The following is a 21884-nucleotide window of genomic DNA, read 5'->3' on the forward strand; positions in this document are numbered from 1 at the left end:
AACTCTGATGATACAATGTGCCCATATTCACAACAAAAGAATCTTTACATCCCTTGACTATTAGTTATTTTTTTAATGTACGCAAATGTCAGGTTGCTGTCAGCAACCTAATTTCCAATACACTAAAACTCATTTGCAATGGAGTAGACTGTATTAATTGACTAAGAGCATCAATCATGTACATCAAATATTTTGAGGAAAACTATCATCTTTGTTAGATGCATTAACACAGAGTATTGTACAGCTTTGTAAGGAAGTTAGGTTAAAAAACCCACTCCAAACAAATGTAATATATCCAAATATTGCTCATAATGTAGCTGTCATGTCACAGCCACACTTAACAGTACAGAAAATTTCACCAGTTTTTTGAGTGATCTACTACAATTTTTCTATCTAAAGCACACACACACACAAGCACGCACACACACACACACACACACACACACACACACACACACACACACACACACACACACAGCAGGCCTTTAGCCACACTCAATGATCATCCTATAAATTCCATTACTGTAACATGAAAATCTTGTACAATTTTGAACTTACCTCGTATAGAGGTTGTAATGTGTTATTATACCATTAGGCTCTGTTGGAGGTAACCATGATACCAACAAGGATTGTGGTGACTTTACTACAACTTTAATGTCAGCAGGTGCACCTGGAGCTGGAAAATAAGCAGTCATGTTGTTCAATCTGTACAATGTACAAGAACTATGTAATATGCACACCATTTTACACCAGTCAACGTGAAATCTGTTCTTACCATCCTCTTCTGTACTGCAGTAAATAGGATGTGTAATCACTCCATCACCAACTCTTGTGTACGCAAGCACCTGAACACTATAATTTGTGAATTTTCTTAGACCAGTAAGAACTGCAGTGAGAGCTGTTGTTTTCTTTGTTTCCATTGTGTCAGAGGCTGCATAAAAATAAAAAAATATGCACTATTTTGACGTCTCTACACATTAATTATAGGCAAATACAGAAAGAAACAACACAAAATACAAGTACAAAATCATCACAGCACCTTCTTCTAGATACTAAAATAATAATGGGACTAAGTTAGGCTCAGGGAAAATGAAAGAAAGAAATGTTGAAGTGATGTGTACCTGACTTTCATAGTCTTGCATTTAATAAACCCATAACAAAATATAGGATGCAAAAGAAAAAAGAGATATTTACTATACTACTATTTTTTATCTTTCAGTAATTTATGAGATTTCACTTGCAGTTGTCGAGTAGCTCCTAAATAGGAAGAATATTTGGCAAAGGAAGTAGTGGAACAAATCCTCTACTGAAATTTATTGCATTACTTATTTTTTAACACTTTGAGGCGTGAAATCTGGATTTAAAAAACTGGAGTAAATCTTTCATTCTGCATCAAAGTGCAGGTTACTGTGAAACTTCCTGTGGGATAAAAAGTGTGTGTTGCACTGGGGCTTGAAACTGGATTCTTACCATTCATGGACAATATTCTTTGCAACTGGGCTATCAGGTGCTATTCAAGACCTCCCATCACACCCTCAACTGTGCCACTACTTCTCTCCTACTTTCCAGACTTCACAGAAGTTCTTCTGTATACCTTAGCAAATACCTGGAAGAAAGGATATCAAAGAGGAATGGCTGAGCAACAGACTCAAGATTGTTTCCAGGATGACTCTTTCACTCTGTAAAGGAGTATTGGCCAATCAGGGTACATGGGAGAGCTAGTTAATTAGTGAAGACTGGAAAGACCACTACAAAGGGCAAGGGTAAAAGTTTAATCCCTGCTCTGGTACAAAGTTGCAATCTGTCTGGAAGTTTCAGTAGAAATGGTTTTCTTTACATCACAGCTGTATGCACAGGTGTCACCAGTACATCTTTTGATGGATGTGAGACATTATTTTTTTCTTACGTACACCCATGCAGTCTAGCATATTAATTCATGATTAAATGGTAAGCCTTGAACCAGAAACCAGAAATTTTCTGGCAGAGGAATGAGAGATTGTAATAAATGGTTAATGTATAAGAATGATGTAACTATATTCTAGTAGTATTTGCACAGGCTACATCGTAGCTAATATAAGAAGGACTCTCTGGGATGTGGAAAGCAATAAAAAATATACATTCCATTTAAGTGTAGTACTAAGGAATGACTAACGGCCAAGAAATATTGGCAGTTTAAAAGTATTAATTTGCGCAGTATTACAACAAAAATACCATCTAATGAAGCAGAAATTATATACTCGAGAAAGTCATCGCATACACCCATTCCCATTTATATGATTCTTTTGTGAACTAACGACTAACGTTAAACCATTGGTGTCTCTGTAGTGAATCTTTTTTTTCGCTCTTATATAGTAATCATGCTTTTTGTACCATTTTTTTAGAAAAGAATAATGCTGAAAACAACAAATAATTATCCTCCTGTTGGAGGACATGCTATGGAAGGTAGTCATAAAGTTTTAGTTACCACCTCAAAAAACAAAGTTTATTTTACACATTTAAATCCCCGCACCACGGTACCACAACAAACAGCTAGGGGAGCCAAAATAAAGTGGCAGAGCCCAGAATGAATAATGCTGCAGCAATCCATGCCAATTTGGTGGAAGTCTACAGCAATACTGTATCATCATATGACACAGTGGTTTGGTGGCACAAATGCTTCCCTTTTTTATGAAACAAGCTCAAAGTGGAAGAACAATGTGACAGAACATCTCTCTGTCAAGAACCGCATTATGGAATTGGTGGATTTACACAAAACTGGTCTAAACCATTCTTAACAAACAGAATGCCAAAAGTTGTGATGAATAATTCAAACAATGTTGGAAGAAGAGAAAATTTTGGTGACTGGGGAGAAATCACAAAGGGAGTATCACAAGGTTCAATTTTGGGTCCACTCTTATTCCTTCTGTATGGGAATGAACTTCCACTTAACTGCTTCATCAAGCAGTGTAGGTACTTTTACAAATGATACTACTGTTATAATAAATCCTGTTAGAGAGAAGGTAATGGAAGAAACTGTTGATAAGGTTTCTCAAAAATTGTTAAGTGGTTCTCTGGAAATGGACTCTTCCTTAATTTTGAGAAAACACATTATATTCAGTTCTGTACAATAAATAGAGTCATACTGGCATTTGATGTAGCAGATGAACAGGAGTCAGTAAACAGGGTAGAAAGCTCCAGATTTTTGGGTGTATATATTGATGAACCCCCCCATGAACCATAGACCCTGCCGTTGGTGGGGAGGCTTGCGTGCCTCAGCGATACAGATAGCCCTACTGTAGGTACAACCACAACGGAGGGGTATCTGTTGAGAGGCCAGACAAACGTGTGGTTCCTGAAGAGGGGCAGCAGCCTTTTCAGTAGTTGCAAGGGCAACAGTCTGGATGATTGACTGATCTGGCCTTGTAACAATAACCAAATCCAGAATGAGATTTTCACTCTGCAGCGGAGTGTGCGCTGATATGAAACTTCCTGGCAGATTAAAACTGTGTGCCCGACCGAGACTCGAACTCGGGACCTTTGCAAAGGTCCCGAGTTCGAGTCTCGGTCGGGCACACAGTTTTAATCTGCCAGGAAGTTTCATATCAGCGCACACTCCGCTGCAGAGTGAAAATCTCATTCTGGAAACATCCCCCAGGCTGTGGCTAAGCCATGTCTCCGCAATATCCTTTCTTTCAGGAGTGCTAGTTCTGCAAGGTTCGCAGGAGAGCTTCTGTAAAGTTTGGAAGGTAGGAGACGAGGTACTGGCAGAAGTAAAGCTGTGAGTACCGGACGTGAGTCGTGCTTCGGTAGCTCAGATGGTAGAGCACTTGCCCGCGAAAGGCAAAGGTCCTGAGTTCGAGTCTCGGTCGGGCACACAGTTTTAATCTGCCAGGAAGTTTCAATAACCAAATCGGCCTTGCTGTGCTGGTACTGCAAACGGCTGAAAGCAAGGGGAAACTCCGGGCGGGGACTACTCAAGAGGATGTCGTTATCAGGAGAAAGAAAACTGCCGTTCTACGGATCGGAGCGTGGAATGTCAGATCCCTTAATCGGGCAGGTAGGTTAGAAAATTTAAAAAGGGAAATAGATAGGTTAAAGTTAGATATAGTGGGAATTAGTGAAGTTCGGTGGCAGGAGGAACAAGACTTCTGGTCAGGTGACTACAGGGTTATAAACACAAAGTCAAATAGGGGTAATGCAGGAGTAGGTTTAATAATGAATAGGAAAATAGGAATGCGGGTAAGCTACTACAAACAGCATAGTGAACGCATTATTGTGGCCAAGATAGATACGAAGCCCACACCTACTACAGTAGTACAAGTTTATATGCCAACTAGCTCTGCAGATGATGAAGAAATTGAAGAAATGTATGATGAAATAAAAGAAACAATTCAGATAGGGAAGGGAGACGAAAATTTAATAGTAATGGGTGACTAGAATTCGAGTGTAGGAAAAGGGAGAGAAGGAAACGTAGTAGGTGAATATGGATTGGGGGTAAGAAATGAAAGAGGAAGCCGGCTGGTAGAATTTTGCACAGAGCACAACTTAATCATAGCTAACACTTGGTTTAAGAATCATGATAGAAGGTTGTATACATGGAAGAACCCTGGAGATACTAAAAGGTATCAGATAGATTATATAATGGTAGGACAGAGATTTAGGAACCAGGTTTTAAATGGTAAGACATTTCCAGGGGCAGATGTGGACTCTGACCACAATCTATTGGTTATGACCTGTAGATTAAAACTGAAGAGACTGCAAAAAGGTGGGAATTTAAGGAGATGGGACCTGGATAAACTGAAAGAACCAGAGGTTGTACAGAGTTTCAGGGAGAGCATAAGGGAACAATTGACAGGAATGGGGGAAAGAAATACAGTAGAGGAAGAATGGGTAGCTCTGAGGGATGAAGTAGTGAAGGCAGCAGAGGATCAAGTAGGTAAAAAGACGAGGGCTGATAGAAATCCTTGGCTAACAGAAGAAATATTGAATTTAATTGATGAAAGGAGAAAATATAAAAATGCAGTAAATGAAGCAGGCAAAAAGGAATACAAACGTCTCAAAAATGAGATCAACAGGAAGTGCAAAATGGCTAAGCAGGCATGGCTAGAGGACAAATGTAAGGATGTAGAGGCTTACCTCACTAGGGGTAAGATAGATACTGCCTACAGGAAAATTAAAGAGACCTTTGGAGATAAGAGAACCACTTGTATGAACATCAAGAGCTCAGATGGAAACCCAGTTCTAAGCAAAGAAGGGAAAGCAGAAAGGTGGAAGGAGTATATAGAGGGTCTATACAAGGGCGATGTACTTGAGGACACTATTATGGAAATGGAAGAGGATGTAGATGAAGATGAAATGGGAGATATGATACTGCGTGAAGAGTTTGACAGAGCACTGAAAGACCTGAGTCGAAACAAGGCCCCAGGAGTAGACAACATTCCATTGGAACTACTGACGGCCTTGGGAGAGCCAGTCCTGACAAAACTCTACCATCTGGTGAGCAAGATGTATGAAACAGGCGAAATACCTTCAGACTTCAAGAAGAATATAATAATTCCAATCCCAAAGAAAGCAGGTGTTGACAGATGTGAAAATTACCGAACAATCAGTTTAATAAGCCACAGCTGCAAAATACTAACACGAATTCTTTGCAGACGAATGGAAAAACTAGTAGAAGCCAACCTCGGGGAAGATCAGTTTGGATTCCGTAGAAATACTGGAACACGTGAGGCAATACTGACGTTATGACTTATCTTAGAAGAAAGATTAAGGAAAGGCAAACCTACGTTTCTAGCATTTGTAGACTTAGAGAAAGCTTTTGACAATGTTGACTGGAATACTCTCTTTCAAATTCTAAAGCTGGCAGGGGTAAAATACAGGGAGCGAAAGGCTATTTACAATTTGTACAGAAACCAGATGGCAGTTATAAGAGTCGAGGGACATGAAAGGGAAGCAGTGGTTGGGAAGGGAGTAAGACAGGGTTGTAGCCTCTCCCCAATGTTATTCAATCTGTATATTGAGCAAGCAGTAAAGGAAACAAAAGAAAAATTCGGAGTAGGTATTAAAATCCATGGAGAAGAAATAAAAACTTTGAGGTTCGCCGATGACATTGTAATTCTGTCAGAGACAGCAAAGGACTTGGAAGAGCAGTTGAACGGAATGGATGGTGTCTTGAAGGGAGGATATAAGATGAACTTCAACAAAAGCAAAACGAGGATAATGGAATGTAGTCGAATTAAGTCGGGTGATGTTGAGGGTATTAGATTAGGAAATGAGACACTTAAAGTAGTAAAGGAGTTTTGCTATTTGGGGAGCAAAATAACTGATGATGGTCAAAGTAGAGAGGATATAAAATGTAGACTGGCAATGGCAAGGAAAGCGTTTCTGAAGAAGAGAAATTTGTTAACATCGAGTACAGATTTAAGTGTCAGGAAGTCATTTCTGAAAGTATTTGTATGGAGTGTAGCCATGTATGGAAGTGAAACCTGGACGGTAAATAGTTTGGCAAGAAGAGAATAGAACCTTTCGAAATGTGGTGCTACAGAAGAGTGCTGAAGACTAGATGGGTAGATCACATAACTAATGAGGAAGTATTGAATAGGATTGGGGAGAAGAGAAGTTTGTGGCACAACTTGACCAGAAGAAGGGATCGGTTGATAGGACATGTTCTGAGGCATCAAGGGATCACCAATTTAGTATTGGAGGGCAGCGTGGAGGGTAACAATCGTAGAGGGAGACCAAGAGATGAATACACTAAGCAGATTCAGAAAGATGTAGGTTGCAGTAGGTACTGGGAGATGAAGAAGCTTGCTCAGGATAGAGTAGCATGGAGAGCTGCATCAAACCAGTCTCAGGACTGAAGACCACAACAACAACATATTGATGAAAAATTGACCTGTTCAAACAATTATGTTCAGTTTTTTTTTTCTTTTTCATACAACTGAAATGAACAACTTAACCTCCTGACATATTCTGCACATTTTCATTCAATAACATCTTTTGGCTGGATTGGCCACAATGTGCAAAACTTCACAGGTGCATGATGTGCTGCTCATGTATGGTCGGAGGTTCAGCCTGTCTCATCACTACTTGCTATGTCTCAGCTTTGCTTGGTCCTTCTAGGTACAGTATGACATTTCAGTTAGCAGTGCCATGAAACACTTTCTTCCAGCATTTGTTGTGGTTTACTTTGGTTGGGACAATTTTTTTCAGTTTGGCAGAATCATGGTGTAAGTGCTGTTTATTCTTTGTTATTTGTTTGTGATATAAATGAAGTTCACAGGTCCAGTGGCTGTTTGTATGAAAAGAGGCAGTCCAGTAATCTGTTGCTGCAGTTCTTCAAAAATGAATGGGAATCATAGAGAAGAAGGATGAGAACTCTTATATCTGTTACGTAGTTGCATAGTCGACAGGTACTGAAAATTTGCTGTGAAATGGTATTACAACAACAAGCAGAAAGACTTTCAAGATTTAATTGACAACAAAACAGCTACTAGTTATAATGACTGACAACAGACAATTTTTATGCAATTAACCGTTCTGTACACTTGTGTGGTAAGCACTTGTGTTAAATATGCAGGCATGGGACATGTGATGTAATGTAACTGATGGTGATAACAGCAAATTTTCCGAAAGTTGCACACATTATTACATCATCAGTTGCAACAGTTTTTGATGGAACTGACCAAAGAGTATGAAGATGACACATATTACTGCAAAATATGCTGATTACGTCAAAGGACATGTCTGAAAGAATTTCAGATTTAAGATCCACTACTTTTGAATTTATGAAGAAAAAAGGAAAGTAAGGATGAAAATGAGAGGATCTGGAATGGATTACAGACCTTGCATTTTAAATAGACTTGACTGCAGATTGCCCTCAGTGAAATATTTCAGGGTGAAAGGCACCTTATTTCTGATTTTGTGGCGAAAGTAGATGTATTTACAATGGAAATCACATTGTGGAAGGGACAACTTCTGACAAAGAACACTATCCATTTCCCTAAGCTCACTGGCATTAAAGAAAACTTCTTCTGAACAATCCACTGTGGCATTGAAAGAATTACAGGAATACCTTTCTAAGCATTTGAGGACACTGCATTTCGTACATCTACTTTTGGGCTGCTTTTGAGAACATTTGCCATCTGAATTGAACGTGATCATGTACATCTCCATTTGGAACTTGTTGATTGGTAATGTAATTCTGTCTAAAAGACAAATTCTTTTTCATTAAAACTGTCTAGGAGTTCTATGTTGTTTCCCTTGGGATGAGTTTCCACATTTCCATAATGTAGTTGCAAGTGTGTTTTGTGTGAAAGGATTTTTTTCAATTATGAAACCAAATAACTCATGATCATGTGGCAAACTGAGAGATGAAAACCAGAAAAAACTGTCTGTATCTGTCTGCCTGATAAAAATTTGTGCAATATACAAATCTTGTTGTCTTCAGCATGCCAAAAATAATTAAATAAGACTGAAAATTTGTTTTGTTTGTAATCAATGTTCTTGGGGCATACAAAACAAAATCACACACCACATGTGGAGCTTTCACAGTTTCTCTTTCTTTTCTCTCTTTCCACTCAGAGAGTGTGACATGATACAGAGGGAAGTGTGAACTTGGGCAAGAGACACGTGCACTGTGCACAAGAAGAGTTCTGTCTTATTGAATAATTTATGTGGGGTAACTCATCACTTAGAAATAGAGCACTGATCAGGCGCGGCTCGTAATTAAAGGCTCTGAGGCGGAGCCGCCCCAAAATATATGTTAAAGTAAATTTCGCAAGAACGTATTACATAATTTAAATTATCAGGACGAATTTCGCATATTTCCCGTTCCCATTAAAATAACGACGGTCAACATTTTTGGAACTGTTTGTATCGATAGATGTTTTCCGAATGGTTAGTAGTGTTTAGGCTGCGCCTTGAAACGTCCGTAAGCTGCATGTAGTAGCAGTTTGGGGGCGTGGCTTCTACAAAGTACTGCTCTTTATGGGCGACCCGAAGGCTCAGAGCTTGCAGCCTAAGGGTGTCGTACCAACCACCACATATTTTTCACGTTCCGCTATCTATGTAATAAAGGAATGTAGAGTGGCCGAAACTTCGCTATCCAATCTCTGTCTCTGCATATCTCTACTACGCTTCGATGCGTCATTAATCGACATTTAGTATTATTGTTTTGATAATGTTTTACATAGTTGTTTTGTTTCTGCTATTGGCTATTTTATCCACATTTAGAATAAGTTTGCAAATATCCCGCCAGAGTGCACTACACTACAGTAACGTACCAGTACTGCCATCTAGCGAGAGTTTCATAAGTGGTTAGAGGACAAAACGCGCGAAATTTGTCCCGTTACTTTACCTTCCTTGCTTGCTGATGCTGACTGCTTTTGTTGATACCGTGTGATATTAGCAAGTTTCTTTTTCGGAGTATATTTTGCAGGATTTTAGTGAGTTTTACTTGCTGGTGAATACCTGCAACATACCGCGAGTGTGAAACAAGCGCAATATGAATTCAGTGTGCAAATTAATAGGTAAAAACTTGGAACACGGCCATAGGATGAAAGTGAAAGAACTTGGTGCTTCCAGACCCGCATTAAAGATCTCTCCGAAACGCGTCTTTTCATATGATTTGCTGCAAAGTGTCAGAAAATGCAATAATGACGTATAAAAACACTAACCAAAGATTTTAACACGAAGTTAGCTTCTAATGATATTTAATACCTGATTATAGAAGATACAGTACGTAAAATTATGGGTAGAGCGTGATCTGCCCACCCCCTCCCCCTGAATTCTTAGTCGTTTACGTCAGACTAATCTGTAGCGTAACCCGAGGTCTATGTTGGCTCTGATCAATAAATGCCACAGCCTTCCCCCGTATAGAAACCACGAGCCGCGCCTGGCACTGATTGTACAAAAATGACCAATAAGAATAATTTGTGGTGTTCACCTGCAATCATCAAGTATGAACTCCATCCAAGCCTTAGGAACTTTAACTGCACCATCACAATACATATATTCCCTTATGACATTCATGATAAATAATTCACCATAAGTTGAGAAGAATAGTGATGTCCGTACCAACAACACCAGAGGAAAAACTGATCTTTATTGCCTGTTATTAAAGCTGTTGGTGATGAAGAAAAATAAAATGTGCAGCAACAAAAGTTTTTTGAGGGATGGAGGGAGAGGGAGTAAACTGACTTGTTACACATCATTTTGGTAAAAGAATCATTCAAAAGATATACGGAACACATAACTAACAAACTAACAAACATTCACAAAGCCTGCCAAACCAAGGCAGCTACGAAAATGTTGTAGCTGTAGTGGGCCATATGATTTATTTAGCTGCTTAATTATCTTGGATGAGTTTTGAGTGTACTACTGTGGCCCTTAGACAAGGGAGTAAAGCAACATTGAAACATGTGGTTTCCCTTCCTCTGGAAAAGACAAGAGAGCCAACTGTCATTGGGCAAGGTGACACTTGGTCAGTTTTTGGACTCACATGGTGTAGTGCTAAGAGATTATGCTTATGAGGCACAAAATAGCTCGGAACCATACTATCAAAATCTTGAGATGAGATTAGACTAGGCTGTAAAGACAAAGTCTTGTGAGAAGCTTCCCGAGGTGATATTTTTGCTACCTACCATAGATGTAGCTCATTCCGCAAAGAATACATTTGTACATGCCACTTCTTTCTGCTTCAAAAATGATGACTAGGTGATTTTTACAGCTGGAACGTTTCCTGAATAGCTAGAATGCAGATTTCTACAACCAAGGTCTCCATCATGTCATTCACCATTATGAAAAATGTATCACATTGAAGTGTGAATATGTAGAGAAAAATTAGAATGATCACCAAGTTTCTTGATCACAGCTTAATTTATTTGTAGGTGGTAATTAATATTTTATTACAAAATGTATTTTCATTATGTGAGTACAGATTGATGTCAGCTGTTTGTGACAAAATTTGTGCCTGAATGGGATTCGAACCTGGATTTCCCGCTTATCAGCAAGTGGTCGCTTTAAAAAATTTGGCTATCTGAGCATACCTCCAGAACCAACAGAAACTTCCACGTCTTGGAATTCACAACCCTTATGATAGCAAATTTTGTGATTCCTGCACAGGGAAAGACAAATATTTTACTGTCATTTTAGCCTGTTGAGCCATGGATACATCGATGATGGTTACAATATCTTGTGTCCATATGGTGTCTGTATACTACATTGCAATGCATGCATGTCTGAATGAAACTGTAATGTGAAGACACAAACACAGAATAACCCCTACCTCTCATGAGCTTGATGTTCCATGATCCACACAGTTACATCAGATTCAATACAGCATTAAATGTTACACTGCATGCCAAAAATTCTCTGCACAGACATCTGTAACATTATTTAATCCAAATAGGCCTCTTTATGATACAAGAAAACTACAACAATTATCTACACCAGTAAATTTTTTTATCAATATCCTAACACAATTCAAGGGTTTCAGCCACTGCCGCAAGTGGATACAGATGTTCTCAAATATATTTTTGCTTTATGCAGCCATCTGTCTTGTTTGCATTTTATTTTGAAGACAAAACTTTCAAGGTAACCAAGAGAATAGCAACTGTCATCCAATGGTTACCTGCTTCCATAGTATTAGAACTATGAGAAAACAAACTTACAGCCTACAAATACAGAGTGAGCAGATAGAACTTCACAGTGAGTAGTGTCCTTGATATTTACAACTTTATTTTGCTTTAAGGCAGTAGCAGTACCAGACTTAATTTCAGACTTTTATGAATTTGAAGACCAGCATCCTATGCACCTGCAACAACATGCATACAGCAGGCTATTAAGTTTTTGGAGGCATTGCATTGTGTGAAGTGTTTACATAATGGCTTGCAGTAAGCAACTTACTGGAGCAACTACAAAATGAAATGCAATCCCGATGACTTGCTACAGCTAACAAATATACACATGTGAGCCACTGTATGTGCCTGAGAAAGAGGGCAGACCCCCTTGAAATGTATCCTGGGTATTAAAAAAGAAAATTGGACTGACACAGGTAACAGTCATCTCTATTACTGTTCATTTGATACAACATCCACAATTGAGTGCAATGACAAACCACCTTCACTAATGCCTTAACAAGGAGGCATGCATAAGGTCCTTCTTAATGTATGCCAAAAGCTTACTAGTGACTGGGAATTTTCCTCCTGTTTCTTGTCCAACACTGAATGCCGAGTCCACAGTAGTTTTGTCCTCAACAATCGAGAGCACAAATAAAATTCAGGCAAAACAATAAAAAGCTGTAATATTTGTTGTTGGGAAGATGATAGTAAAATGAGGATATCTCTGCCTACGTAGATCAACACCTTCAACCCATTACGTGCAGTCTCCCATCCTTCATCAAAGACACAAACCACTTTCTCGAATGCCTGGAATCCTTACCCAATCCGTTACCCCCAGAAACCATCCTTGTAACCATTGATGCCACTTCCTTATACACAAATATCCCGCACATCCAGGGCCTCGCTGCGATGGAGCACTTCCTTTCACGCCGATCACCTGCCACCCTACCTAAAACCTCTTTCCTCATTACCTTAGCCAGCTTCATCCTGACCCACAACTTCTTCACTTTTGAAGGCCAGACATACCAACAATTAAAGGGAACAGCCATGGGTACCAGGATGGCCCCTTCATACGCCAACCTATTCATGGGTCGCTTAGAGGAAGCCTTCTTGGTTACCCAGGCCTGTCAACCCAAAGTTTGGTACAGATTTACTGATGACATCTTCATGATCTGGACTCACAGTGAAGAAGCACTCCAGAATTTCCTCTCCAACCTCAACTCCTTTGATTCCATCAGATTCACCTGGTCCTACTCCAAATCCCATGCCACTTTCCTTGATGTTGACCTCCACCTGTCCAATGGCCAGCTTCACATGTCCGTCCACATCAAACCCACCAACAAGCAACAGTACCTCCATTACGACAGCTGCCACCCATTCCACATCAAACGGTCCCTTCCCTACAGCCTAGGTCTTCGTGGCAAACGAATCTGCTCCAGTCCGGAATCCCTGAAGCATTACACCAACAAACTGACAACAGCTTTCGCATCCCGCAACTACCCTCCCGACCTGGTACAGAAGCAAATAACCAGAGCTACTTCCTCATCCTCTCAAACCCAGAACCTCCCACAGAAGAACCACAAAAGTGCCCCACTTGTGACAGGATACTTTCCGGGACTGGATCAGATTCTGAATGTGGCTCTCCAGCAGGGATACGACTTCCTCAAATCCTGTCCTGAAATGAGATCCATCCTTCATGAAATCCTCCCCACTCCACCAAGGGTGTCTTTCCGCCGTCCACCTAACCTTCGTAACCCCTTAGTTCATCCCTATGAAATCCCCAAACCACCTTCCCTACCCTCTGGCTCCTACCCTTGTAACCGCCCCCGGTGTAAAACCTGTCCCATGCACCCTCCCACCACCACCTACTCCAGTCCTGTAACCCGGAAGGTGTACACGATCAAAGGCAGAGCCACGTGTGAAAGCACCCACATGATCTACCAACTGACCTGCCTACACTATGACGCATTCTATGTGGGAATGACCAGCAACAAACTGTCCATTCGCATGAATGGACACAGGCAGACAGTGTTTGTTGGTAATGAGGATCACCCTGTGGCTAAACATGCCTTGGTGCACGGCCAGCACATCTTGGCACAGTGTTACACCATCCGGGTTATCTGGATACTTCCCACTAACACCAACCTATCCGAACTCCGGAGATGGGAACCTGCTCTTCAATATATCCTATCTTCCCGTTATCCACCAGGCCTCAATCTCCGCTAATTTCAAGTTGCCGCCACTCATACCTCACCTGTCATTCAACAACATATTTGCCTCAGCACTTCTGCCTCAACTGACATCTCTGCCCAAACTCTTTGTCTTTAAATATGTCTGCTTGTGTCTGTATATGTGTGGATGGATATGTGTGTGTGTGCGAGTGTATACCCGTCCTTTTTTCCCCCTAAGGTAAGTCTTTCCGCTCCCGGGATTGGAATGACTCCTTACCCTCTCCTTTAAAACCCACATCCTTTCGTCTTTCCCTCTCCTTCCCTCTTTCCTGATGAGGCAACAGTTTGTTGCGAAAGCTTGAATTTTGTGTGTATGTTTGTGTTTGTTTGTGTGTCTGTCAACCTGCCAGCACTTTCATTTGGTAAGTCACATCATCTTTGTTTTTAGATATATTTTTCCTAACTGGTTTATCAGTTACATATTGCATCATCACTTACATGATATAGTTTGGTGATATGTACTGAGATAATTTATGGTTATTAACTTTATCTGCATTTCAATGTGACTGCATTCTTTTATTTGCAAATGAAACCACATACAAGAAAAGACTATTTTGTTTCTATGGAATATGAGTTGCCAGAAGCAAATTTAGCATTGCTATCTTCCAGGAATTTGATTTAATTTTTCTGCATAAGTTATCAAAGATTTTGGTAGCCCTTCTGGGTTACAGTGAATTTTAATGAAGTACTCTGAAAGTAGGTCTCACGGAAAACAGTCAAGGAAATTATTTACCATGCCAAAGATCATCAAGAAGAGGTTCATAGTGCAGCTTGTAGCCTTGCAGAACACCATTGCTGTGTGATGTGGGTGGTGGCTGCCAGCTGACTTGTACAGAATGGGAAGACAAACCAACACAGCGCACATCCTCAGGTGGCATACTTGGAACTGAAACATTAAACTAGCATAATTATACCAATATTTTGCACTTTGATTTACAAAATACTGAAACTATTTTGAACATGACACAAAAATCTACACAGAAAAAATAGAAAGACTACACCTGAAATAAAAAATACATCATTCTTGCTTCTAACAAGTGTAAGCAACATCAAGGAAATGAAAATGGAATTCCGTGCAAACGAGGCAGTAGGACTTGGTATATCTCCAGCCTCCCCATCCCTTCCTCCTGCCCCCTCCCCCCCAAATCTCCCCTCCTCTCTCTCTCTCTCTCTCTCTCTCTCTCTCTCTCTCTCTCTCATACGCGCGCACGCACGCGCGCCCACACACACACACACACAGACACACACACACACACACACACACACACACACACACACACACACAAATACACTGGATACATTATCTCAGATAAAGCAAAAACATGAAGCTATACAAAAGCACTGCAATGTTAAAGTCCAATAAGAAGATTTAGCCAATAGGAACATAAGTGGCCAAACACTCTCCTATAGTTCATAACTAAGAGGAATATCCAAGGAGAGAATAACTGGCAGAGAAATCTATCTTAAGAAGGAAACACAAAATTACACATAAGTTTTGAAAAGGCAGCTGTGCCTTAAATGACAACATGGCATGTAGGACTAGAACATTTATTGTCACACACATAATGCACATGGACAAAAGATATGAGAGAGAAAAGCAAAACTACACACTGCACAGAAAAACATAATACTGACATTCATGCACTGTAAAAACTACACTACCAGGAAGTCTAACAAACCAAAATAAAGAAAGAACAAAGCTGAATTAATTTCAGAATGGAAAATGTTCTTTACACAGATAAGAAGAGAAGGACCAATCACCAAAAATACTGGACCAGCAGAATTTTGTCACACACAGTGGTAGCAAGAGAGGCAGATTGTATTCCCAAGTGTTGAAACAGGATTCACTTAGGAGTGTTTTTCATTATACTCTCCTATGCTGCAAACAATCTCCTTAAAAACAACAAATTTCCATATTATACCATATATGTGAACCAGATTAATGTTTCCAGAATGAGATTTTCACTCTGCAGCGGAGTGTGCGCTGATATGAAACTTCCTGGCAGATTAAAACTGTGTGCCCGACCGAGACTCGAACTCGGGACCTTTGCCTTTCGCGGGCAAGTGCTCTACCATATGAGCTACCGAAGCACGACTCACGCCCGGTACTCACAGCTTTACTTCTGCCAGTATCTCGTCTCCAGATTAATGTTTTTAGCAATTTGCTGGTCTCCAAGTTCAGTAAAGAGCAATGGAGTTCAGAGATAAATTGTGAGTCATATGCAGCAGCCAATTTTGTCATGGTAATGATAATGACTCGTTATGACATGCACTGCTCAAGACATGACAATCTGTGACAGCCCAACAGTCACTGTCCAACCATGGGTATTGGTTACAGTGCAGTTACATATGTGCTTAGTGGTGTGGTTCCAGTTCGTCGAATAGCTGACTTCAGAAATATCTGTTATGTGAACATCAACTGCTGCAGCTGAACAGCTGGTTAAGATTAGGTACTGATCTGCAGGTAACTAACACACTGAAGATACAGTTTTAGGATCTGTTTACACTGCATAAACTCCACAATATTCAATTGAAGCCACTCCACAAAATTCTCAGGTGGTTGCTTCTGCTGGCAAGTAATGGCTGTCAGCATCCACACTGTTCACTGGAGTTGCTTCACGATGGTATGTGTTGAGAATCTCCTACTGAGAACTGAAGTGTGGCTTTCCACATGTGCACATGGTCACTAGTGTTAGTTCAGGGCTTCACTGTGGCTGGGAGCCAAAACAGAACTGGTTCTGTGTGGGTTCTCTGCTGTTTTGAAAATTGTTTTTTGTTTGAAATTTCTGTCCTGCTTCGCAAGATCTGATGGCAGAAACTGTAGGTTTACAGACTAAACTGAGTGGGGATACAGAATCTCTATTCACAAAGTTGTCTGTCATGTGAATATGTATCCTGAGCACAGAAATTTTTCTGCTACTTCTGATTTGTCTAGTTGTCCCAGACATCTATGCAAGGGCGTTCACTGCACCACTCTTGCACCATGAAAAACTTCAGACCAATACAGACATTCCACACTGATGCAGAATATTATACATGCCTTGTTTTCCAAGGCTGTGCTTTTCTTTGTCAGGACACCCAAAGTTGCTCAGTTTTTCAAGTGGAGAAAGACAAATATAATACCACTTCTTCCTCACATTGGGGACTGAGTTATGTGTTCCTCCTTCCCAACCAATCTTTCTTTATGCCCTGAGCAAGGAACTTAAGAGCTGATAGCTAGAGATCGTTTTTCTTCCTCTTTTAAGTATTTCTATTGACAGTACTTGGAATTTTGCTGCCTGAAGGTAATTACTAGCCAGTCTTTTGTCTCCTTGTAATTTAAAAGTTTTCTCAACTGAATTTTACTTTTAATACCTTTAACACTGTGTCAATTGACTATTCTTTCAGTTCATGAAAAATTTCTACTGAAGTACAGCAAGAAGGCCATGGAGAGTGGGTGCCTCCACTTCTTCATAGTGTTACCTGGGCCTGAGTCATTTCAGATGGAACGTTTGATTAATTTGTTTTTCTGAATTGCTGAAATGTACTGGTGTGAGTTGGCTTACAGTACATGCTGTGTCCCAGCATTTTGTTGGCTTTCCTTCATACCACTGGGTCTAGCAAGGGTAATGTGCCATCTTTTACTGCATCTGTTTCCAACTTAATATGAGATAGAGTAAATTTAGCTGTTGAAGAAATGTAGGAAATATTTCTGGTTCCTCAGAACACATCTCAAATGTGTCATCCATGTTCAAACAAAATTAGGATTGTACTAAGGGGTGGAACTTCCAGATGGAATTACTACAAAAAGATTGCCACACTTTGGGCATTGGGATTTACTATATATGAGGCACGTCTGGAAAGTAAGTGCCATTCTGGAAAGAAACTCATAAAATATTTTCTTCAAGCCAAAATTTATTTTTACAAGACAAAGCATTTCTTAAACTATTTTTTCACACAGATGCACCGTTTTCTGCTTGTTGAGTTCCTTCTCAGAGCTGGAACAAGCAATGCAGTATGATACTGTGAAAAACTGAGAAAATTTTGGCATGCAATTCAAAACATAATGTGTGGGCTGCTCTGTCAAGGCATTGTGTTGCTTCATGCCAATGCACATTTGCAATCTGCTGCTGTAACTGAAAGCCTTATTCAGCAATTCAGTTGGGAGCAGTTTGATCACCCCCCCCCCCCCCCCCCCATACAGCCCCAATCTCTCACCCACTCATCACAATTTGTTCTTAAACTTGAAGCATGATTTTGAAGGAAGGCACTCTGACAGTGATGATGATATAGAAAATGGTGCTCACCTGTGGCTGTCTTCACTGGTGGCATTTTTCTGTGGAGATGGCATAGAAAGATGGTTTTCCACTATGACAAATGTCTGAACAATAGAGGCAACTATGTAGAAAATGTTTTTTTCCTGCAAAAATAAATTTTGGTTTGAAAAAATGTTTTTATCAGTTATTTTTCCAAAATGGCACTTACTTTCTGGACAGGCCTTGTACCAGCAACTACCAGCAGCAAACACTTCCAAGACGTTGAGCAGTTGCCCAAATAATATTGTGGGGTTAAAATAATGTGATCTAGTGGCAGAGCTGAGAACTGTATATTAAACAGGGCAGAACTGAGAACTGTACATTAAACAGATCTGCCAAGAATTCCAAAGTTTCACATCAGCAGAGTTTGGTGTTAGCAGTCACTGTGAGAGGACCAACACTGACAGGTGCGGCAACACATAAATAAAATAAATTAATATGAATTGTGATTTTCAGAATGAATTTTCGCTATGGAATGGAGAGCAAGCTGTTGGAAAACATACTGACATAATAAAATCAAACAAAGAAAAATTCTGGATGGAATGTCGCAATATTAAGCCTTGTTTACACTGTGGCAACAGTTAGCAACATTGTGACATGCAGCAGTGCTGTGCACTGTAGTGACGTATGTTGTGACATGATTCATGCAACACAGATGACACCTTGCATTGCGTTGCAAGCTGCCGCAGCTAGCTCCCAAGCTGAGTGGATTCATATGCGACATTTTCTGTGTGGCAGCACTAACTTCAAAAACATGGAGCTGTTCAATGAAAAGTCTTTTAGAGTTCATAGATGACTACAAACAATCCGATGTGCTGTGGGATGTACATAAAAGCAATTATAAAAATAATGTTATAAAAAAGAGATAATATATGGAACCTCGGTTCAAAATATGAAATTGGTGAGGGCACAGTGAAGATGAACATTAAGAAACTGAGAAGTGCATTTCATTGTGCAACAAATTAAAAAAAAAAACATGGCTCAGTGCCTAATATGGAAAGGAAATGGTTATCGTATGAATCATTAAAATTTATTCTCAATGTGACGGAACCACATGCAGGAATGAACAGCTCAGTTAAGTCATGACAGTTCAATAACTATACATATTTTACAACTGACTGCTGTAGTATACCAATCCATCATCATAAAATTATCAATAAGCATATTTTTAAATTTTATTCTGTTCACAGAAAGTCTCAGTCTTCTAAATTATTGTTGTAATCAATAGCCTACACATAGCACCTTCTACCAAATGCATTTGAATAATATGTAATCAATAGACGCAATAGTAATTTCAGAATTTATTCTACCCCAGTAAACCACATAAACAAGTTTGTAGGAAGAAAGTAACTGAAAAGTTAGAGTTCATTTATATCATTATGTTTATTTACATAAATTAATATACATTTTAGTAAATAAATAATTAATATATATTGCAGGACATAGTATGATTCTACTTGTGTATGTCCTGCCTTTCAACCTTTCCTTATAGCGACATGAAATACTCGTTGAACTCTTCTCGTACTAGTTGTGCATGGTCTTCGAGGTATGCTTCACAAACCTGTATGATTGTGGGTACTTAGTGTTCAAGCTCCGAGAACAGCTGCACCATTATCTATGTCTTCAAAATGCAGTTTTGACAATATGTCTTGCTCGAGAAGATTGGTAATTAAATATGCTCTCCTGTGGCTTCACTAATTGCCCACCATATTGCTTCATGATATTTTTGGTCACTGGACATGCATCATCTGCTACTGAAACATATGGGCTCATATTTTCTCTGATTGGAAGAGAATCTGAGGGATGAATGTTTAATTTATTTTCTGTTAATGCTTTGAGAAAAGCAGTGTTCTTGAAAAGTCCTCCATCAGATATGGGGACCTGACATCCAACACATATGCAGTGAAAACAGTAATTTGCGTCTACAACTGCTATAAGCATAATGGTAAATGATTTTATTTTTAGTTTATATATTCACTTTGTCTTGGCAGGACATGTAATTTGTACATGCTTGCCATCTACCACTCCCATACAGTGAGGGAATTTCCACTTCATATGTGAGCCTTATTGACATATTCTCCTCTTCGATCATCATTTTGTTTTCTGTTGATTTTCATTTCCATTGCTAACAGCACGTGCAATGACAAACTAAGCCACCAGTGCAGTCACTTGATCACCTATGCTCCTGCAAGACTGACTCAGCGTGGCACTAATTCTGTTGCTTTGGTATAAATTAACCTGCCCCATGCAATATACGCTGCAAGATCTTGCCTTTTGTAGCATACTACTAGATGACACACAGCACATTTTTGTAGCATGTCACAGTGTTGCAAGGCATTGCCCCAGAATAAACAAGGCTTTATGAAAAGGATACTTGTTACTCGCAATATGGCAAAGATGTCGAGTTGCAGATAGGTACAACAAAAAGACTGCCACAAAGTGAGCTTTCATACACCAAGGTCTTCGTTGATTATAGACTCACATATTCAGGCAAATGCTACTTGCTTCAGTAGCCAGAGTCTGTGGTCATGTGTGTGTGAGTTGTGTTTGCGTGAGTGAGTGTGTGTATGTTGGCTATATCCAACGAAGGCCTTGTTGACCAAAAGCTCACTTTCTGACAGTCTGTTTGTTGTGCCTACCTGAGGCTCAGCATTTCTGCTATATGGTGAGTAGCAACTGTCTTTTGCATAATATTGCGACATAATAAAATTTTGTGCTAGTATGGTGCTCAAACCTGGGCCCTCGTCACTTGTGAACAGTGCCCTACCAACTGCGCTATCAAGGTATGCCTTAGAGTTTCAATCTGTCAGCTCTTCCCTCTTGTTTTTCCAACTATGGGTTCTTCTCCAGACTCTGCTAGACTGACACAGTTGGTAAAAAAGAATAACACAGAGAAATGTACTAGTAGACTGGAGCACGGAAGTAGATATGGATAACTCTACAAAATCCATGGGTCTGGGTTCTAATCCTCCTCTAACACAAAGATTTAATTGACCAAGTAGTTTCACAACAGCAGATACTCCACTTCAGAGTGAAATATTTATTCTGGAAACAGTCTCTTTTTATCCCACTGCTAAGCCATGTATCTGACAAATCTTTTCTCCTAGTGATATCAGTCCAGTAAGGAATGCAAAAGGAGATCTGTGCTCTTCAGAAAGCTGGAGAGAACAGTTGACAAAGAGAAATTGTGAAGTGTGCCACAAGGCATGCTATGTCAGCGATTGTGGCATTTTTATGTACATATTTGTCTATGTTAGTAATGAAAAGGGATTAAAAAGTACTTTGCTTTTTTTCATCTTTTGTTATTCCTTAGTAGTAACCCTCAATGTCTGAAGAAAATTAGCTATTCCTTCATCAGCAGGACCATTGGACATTGGATAGGAGACACCGAAATATAATAGCTATAACTGCTGCTTGTTCTGTTGTTGTACACAAGTCCTTTGACTGCTATAACAGCTGTCTCCTCAGTCAGTGTCTTTCTCATTCAACAATGGAAAAAGCATAGAGATGTCACCTTAGCATTATGATTGGTGAGTTCACATCAAGCCTGAAGGTTTGAGTTTCTTTATCTGCAAGAAACAAGCAGGCCAGGCTTACTTACAATGTCTACCAAGCTTCAAGGCATGAGTCAAGATATGGCTGTAGTCACTCACACGGAATCAGCCTTATGATATGTCATTCCACACAGGATGTGTCTGAATAGTGGATACCTGCTGAAGCTCTCAAACTGGATGATCTCTCACCCAAAAACTTCCTCT

General features: G+C 39.8%; 1 protein-coding gene across 1 annotated transcript in view; it reads right to left on the minus strand.

Annotated features, from left to right (window-relative positions):
• LOC124613789 (Down syndrome cell adhesion molecule-like protein Dscam2) overlaps positions 1–21884 on the minus strand; it is a 273808-nt gene that overhangs the window by 96905 nt on the left and 155019 nt on the right. The window contains exons 14-16 of the mRNA XM_047142510.1: positions 14565–14717; positions 776–931; positions 559–676 (exon numbers count right to left, since the gene is read on the minus strand). Of these exons, the coding sequence (XP_046998466.1) occupies positions 559–676; positions 776–931; positions 14565–14717 (427 nt within the window). The remainder of the gene's footprint in view (positions 1–558; positions 677–775; positions 932–14564; positions 14718–21884) is intronic.

Source organism: Schistocerca americana, chromosome 4 (assembly GCF_021461395.2).
Source record: "Schistocerca americana isolate TAMUIC-IGC-003095 chromosome 4, iqSchAmer2.1, whole genome shotgun sequence".
NCBI lineage: Eukaryota > Metazoa > Arthropoda > Insecta > Orthoptera > Acrididae > Schistocerca > Schistocerca americana.